This window comes from Loxodonta africana, chromosome 10 (genome assembly GCF_030014295.1).
Source record: "Loxodonta africana isolate mLoxAfr1 chromosome 10, mLoxAfr1.hap2, whole genome shotgun sequence".
Classification (NCBI taxonomy): Eukaryota; Metazoa; Chordata; class Mammalia; order Proboscidea; family Elephantidae; genus Loxodonta; species Loxodonta africana.
In genome coordinates, this window is record NC_087351.1 from 26,534,576 (window position 1) to 26,539,107 (window position 4,532).

The window sequence follows — 4,532 nt, forward strand, 5'->3', positions numbered from 1 at the left end:
TTGTGTTCTGAGGGTGGCTTAATACAACATATATGCAAACATCTAACCCAATAACTTCTACCTAGCAGCCTCTCAAAAACTCAAAGTTTCTTTTGTCTCTTTCTCTCTCTTTTGTTTTGTTGCAGCTATAACAATGTTATCCATCATCCACTAGACACCTACTTCATTCTTTTAGTTTACATACATTATATTCATATAATAAATATTTTCATTAGGTGAACTGGATCATTTAACATAATAAATCCATGAACATGAGAGCAAGAAAAACTTTCATTTAGAAATCGAGTAAAACCAAAAATTCAAACCTGTTGCAGTTGAGTCTGACTCATATCAACCCTATAGACCGGAGTAGAATTGCTCTATAGGGTTTCCAAGGCTGTAATCTTAATGGAAATAGACTGCCATGTCTTTCTCCTGCAGTTCCGCTACTAGATTCAAACTGCCAACCCTTTGGTTAGCAGCCATGCACTTAACTACTGTGCCACCAGGGCTCCATTAGATTTGGAAAGAAAGAAAATAACTTATACTTAGGATAAAATGATAAAAGGATTGTGTTATATTTCAGGATCCCCTCATTTATTGTTCTCTTTTAAAGAGTAATTTCATTTTTATCATGGATGCTAATGCAGTATGTACAATTATTATGAGTCAACTTAATTTATTTTTTGCTCTGTTCCAGAGTCCACAACAGTGTACCATGCAAAGTATGGGCAAGTGAAATGCTTCTCAGGAAGTTCTTGCAAATAAGAGTGCATGAAACGATTCCCTACTTGAGGGCTTTCCTAAGTGGATTGCAATCTCACCAATCTATCTGAGAGGCTATTGACATAGGAAAATTTTTGGCTTCTTCTATGAAATAAGTAGGCCATGGAAGAGGTTTGTGCTCTTAAATGGGTCTAGAATCACAGCCTTATGCTTGGGTCAACAGTTAGCTGTCAGAATAATACAGTTTCCTAAAATAAGATCTCCTGAGAATTTTATCAGTTCAACCAACCTAGATTTACATAGCACAGAAAAAGAAAAAAAATGAGGTGAGAAATTGAAGTCATTAGAATTAATGAGATTCCAAATAAATAGATATTTTTAGGAGTGAGAGGTTTATAATGTAATCATTCTATCTATGCAAAAAGATCCTAAAACAACTCCTCTATTCTTTTGTTAGTTTAAAAGATGTGTTATTTAGGAGAACACTGGGCAAGGGGAACATACGTAAGCCCAAATCTAATTTTGGCAGGCAAAGAAATTGAAACATTTAGGTACTGATCTTGGATAATCAGGTGAAATGAGTTTTAGGTAATTAAGTTAAAGGTATAACAGGCATTTTAAGAAATTATACAGATGAATCAATGACAAATGAGGTTGTTATTTTGTTGTTGTTAGGTGCCATCGAGTTGGTTCTGACTCACGGTGACCCTAGGTACAACAGAGTGAAACATTGTCCAGTATATATCCAACAGCATCTCTTTAGAAAGTGAGTTGTCTAAACTGTATTTAATTTATGCAACAGCAGTAAGATAAATTTTTGTTGATATGAAGTTATTTAACATATTAAGAAGATATCTAGGTTGGGCAAAGAGTTTGTGCTTGACTGTTAATCTAAAAGTTGGCAGTTCAAACTCACCCAGCAGTACCTGAAAGAAAAGCCCTGGCAATCTATTCCATTAAGGTTACATATAAGAAAATCCTATGGAGCAGTTGGCTCAATGGCAACTAACAACAACAACATATTAAGAACATCTACTGTATTATACTTACTTTGATAAGAAACCCATTATCATGTTTAAATTTGACTGCTTTTGGTAAAGTAGCTTTTTTTTCCCCATTACGGATCCCTGGTGATGCAGTGGTTAAGAGCTACAGCTGCTAACAAAAAGTTTGCCCATTTTAATCACCAGTCACTTCTTGGAAACCCTATGGAGCAGTTCTACTCTGTCCTATTGGGTTGTTATGAGTTGGAATTGACTCTACAGCACACACCAACAACAACCTTATTATACGATGTAGAAATTTAAGCTTAGAAAAACTAAGTAGCCTGAAGTCACGTAACCAGTAAGCATGAAAACCTGAATATCTCTTGAAGAGATAAAGAAAATGTTGTACATAAAAATTTATTAAAACTGATGGTGGAAAATGACCACAAGCCCAACACATCTAAATTGTCTTTGTCCATCTTCAAAGCCTATGGAACTAGGCTTTTAGTTAGTCTTCTAGTCTTATGACCACAACTACTCAGCTCATGACTGAGCTAGTTTATTATTGTGTAACATGTTATTAAGAATATCCAAAAACTCTAGGGTCTGTAATGAGACAAAGGAATTTTAAGTTTTATTTAGACATTTTCATAGACTTCCTTCTACTCTGCATATATATTATTTTGGTCTCTTCAAAATTTTTGTGTTCAGCAAATACACACTACATTTGTGATGCCAGCATTCTTCATGTTGAAACTGTTTTTAGTTCATAATCTGATCCCTTCCTATTTTCCTTCTCTTAGGGCTGTTTCCGAGCAAGCATGCGGCCTGGATCCATGGATAAGGTCAATTCTACGGTGGTATCTGAGTTTGTGTTGCTGGGGCTCTCCAGTTCACAGGAACTCCAGCTTTTCTTTTGCATTTTCTTCTCCGCATTGTATGTGGTCATTGTCCTGGGCAACCTCCTCATTATCCTCACTGTGACTTCTGATGCCAGCCTGCACTCTCTCATGTACTTCCTCCTGGGAAACCTTTCCTTTGTTGACATCTGTCAGGCTTCCTTTGCTACTCCTAAAATGATTGCAGATTTTCTGAGTGAACACAAGACCATCTCCTTCAGGGGCTGCATAGCCCAGATTTTCTTCATCCACTTTTTCACTGGAGGGGAGATGGTGATACTTGTCTCCATGGCCTATGACAGGTATGTAGCCATTTGCAAACCTCTGTACTATGTGGTCATCATGAGCCGGCAGACATGCACTGTCTTGGTAATGCTCTCCTGGGCTGTGGGCTTGGTGCACACATTAAGCCAACTATCATTTACTGTGAACCTACCTTTTTGTGGACCCAATGTTGTAGACAGCTTTTTTTGTGACCTTCCTCGAGTGACCAGGCTTGCCTGCCTGGACTCTTACATTATTGAAATATTAATTGTGGCCAACAGTGGAACTCTCTCCCTCAGCGCTTTTTCTCTCCTGATCAGCTCTTACATCATTATTCTTATCACCGTCTGGTTTAAGTCTTCTGCTGCAATGGCCAAGGCTTTTTCCACACTGGCTGCCCATATCATGGTGGTAATATTATTCTTTGGCCCTTGCATCTTCATCTATGTGTGGCCCTTCACCACCTACTCTGTGGATAAAGTCCTTGCTATATTTTACACCATTTTTACCCCCATCCTGAACCCCGTTATTTACACACTGAGGAACAGGGATATGAAAGTTGCCATGAGGAAAATTGTGACCCATTACCTGAAGCCCAAGAAAATTTCTGAAATGCCACTAATAGTAAGGAATTCCCTGATTTAAGACAAAATTCATTCAAATTCATCAAATCAATACTCTGCATATAAAGATGTTCATTGTATTTTTGTGATACAACTCAACTCTGGAAAAAGTAATGAAGAAAATGATGTAGGGAGTAGTTAATGACTACTAGAAAGTCTTTTCCCATATCACCTAAGCAAAAGTTACGTGTTAAAAACAAACAAAAAAACTATGAAAAAATTCATATTATTGTGTATATGATTACCTGTTCTAGAAATGAAATATAGAATTGCTATACACAGATAGTATTCATGCATTCACTGCTCTTGTTACAAATAAATATGAATATGGTGGGGAAAAAGGAAAAATACCCTGATTCTTTGGTGGGGCATAAATTTAAGTTTTTTTTTTCCTGATTCTATGTGTTTTCTAATTATCATGCCTGAAAAACATCCTACCTAAATGAACAATGTTTAAGAATATGAAACCAAGTTTTCTCAATTTTAGGGGATAACCAAACTCCCTGTTTAAGATAAGTGCATAGGCTTTAGTGGAAATTCTTAGGTTATGAGATTCTCCTGTGCGCTTCAATTATGCCTACCCCATGTATTTTTCCAGTAAATAACAATCCTTTAAAATATGGAGTTATAGGTAATCAGAAACTCCCATCTTGAAACTTACATTTAATGGACTTTTTGATAGGATAATCCAGTTTCATTTGAAATTATGAGTTGTAGAAGGGAAAGGAAAACCTAGAAAACTGAATCATTTTAACATCAACTTTTTAGTCTGTGCTATGGATAGATGTGCAATACTCTGCATTTGGACCAAAATATGAAGTGCTTAGTGATAAAGAATCAATGTGGAAACATATATTCCAAATTGGCTAAATGGACTCCAGAACTGGATGAATTGTAGAGACTATCAGGGCTTGTATTGGTGTTAATTACAGTTTTTAAGTTTATTTTTCCAAAATGCTCAAATCATAAAAACAAAAAACTAATAGACTAATGTAAGGATTAGTCTGTTTTTTATTCCAAGTATGAGAACAGTTGTTTTACACTTTGTTGTGCCT

General features: G+C 36.1%; 1 protein-coding gene across 1 annotated transcript; it reads left to right on the forward strand.

Moving 5' to 3' along the window:
• Positions 1–2,315: 2,315 nt before the first annotated feature.
• Positions 2,316–3,499, forward strand: LOC100675793 (olfactory receptor 4K5). The gene has a single exon (XM_003418699.3). It carries the CDS (start codon positions 2,513–2,515, stop codon positions 3,497–3,499), a length of 987 nt encoding a protein of 328 aa, XP_003418747.3. The 5' UTR covers positions 2,316–2,512.
• The last annotated feature ends 1,033 nt before the right edge of the window (positions 3,500–4,532 follow it).

Coding starts and splice junctions, on each gene's coding strand:
- LOC100675793 (XM_003418699.3), top strand. CDS start 2,513: ATGCGGCCTGGATCCATGGATAAGGTCAATTCTACGGTGGTATCTGAG.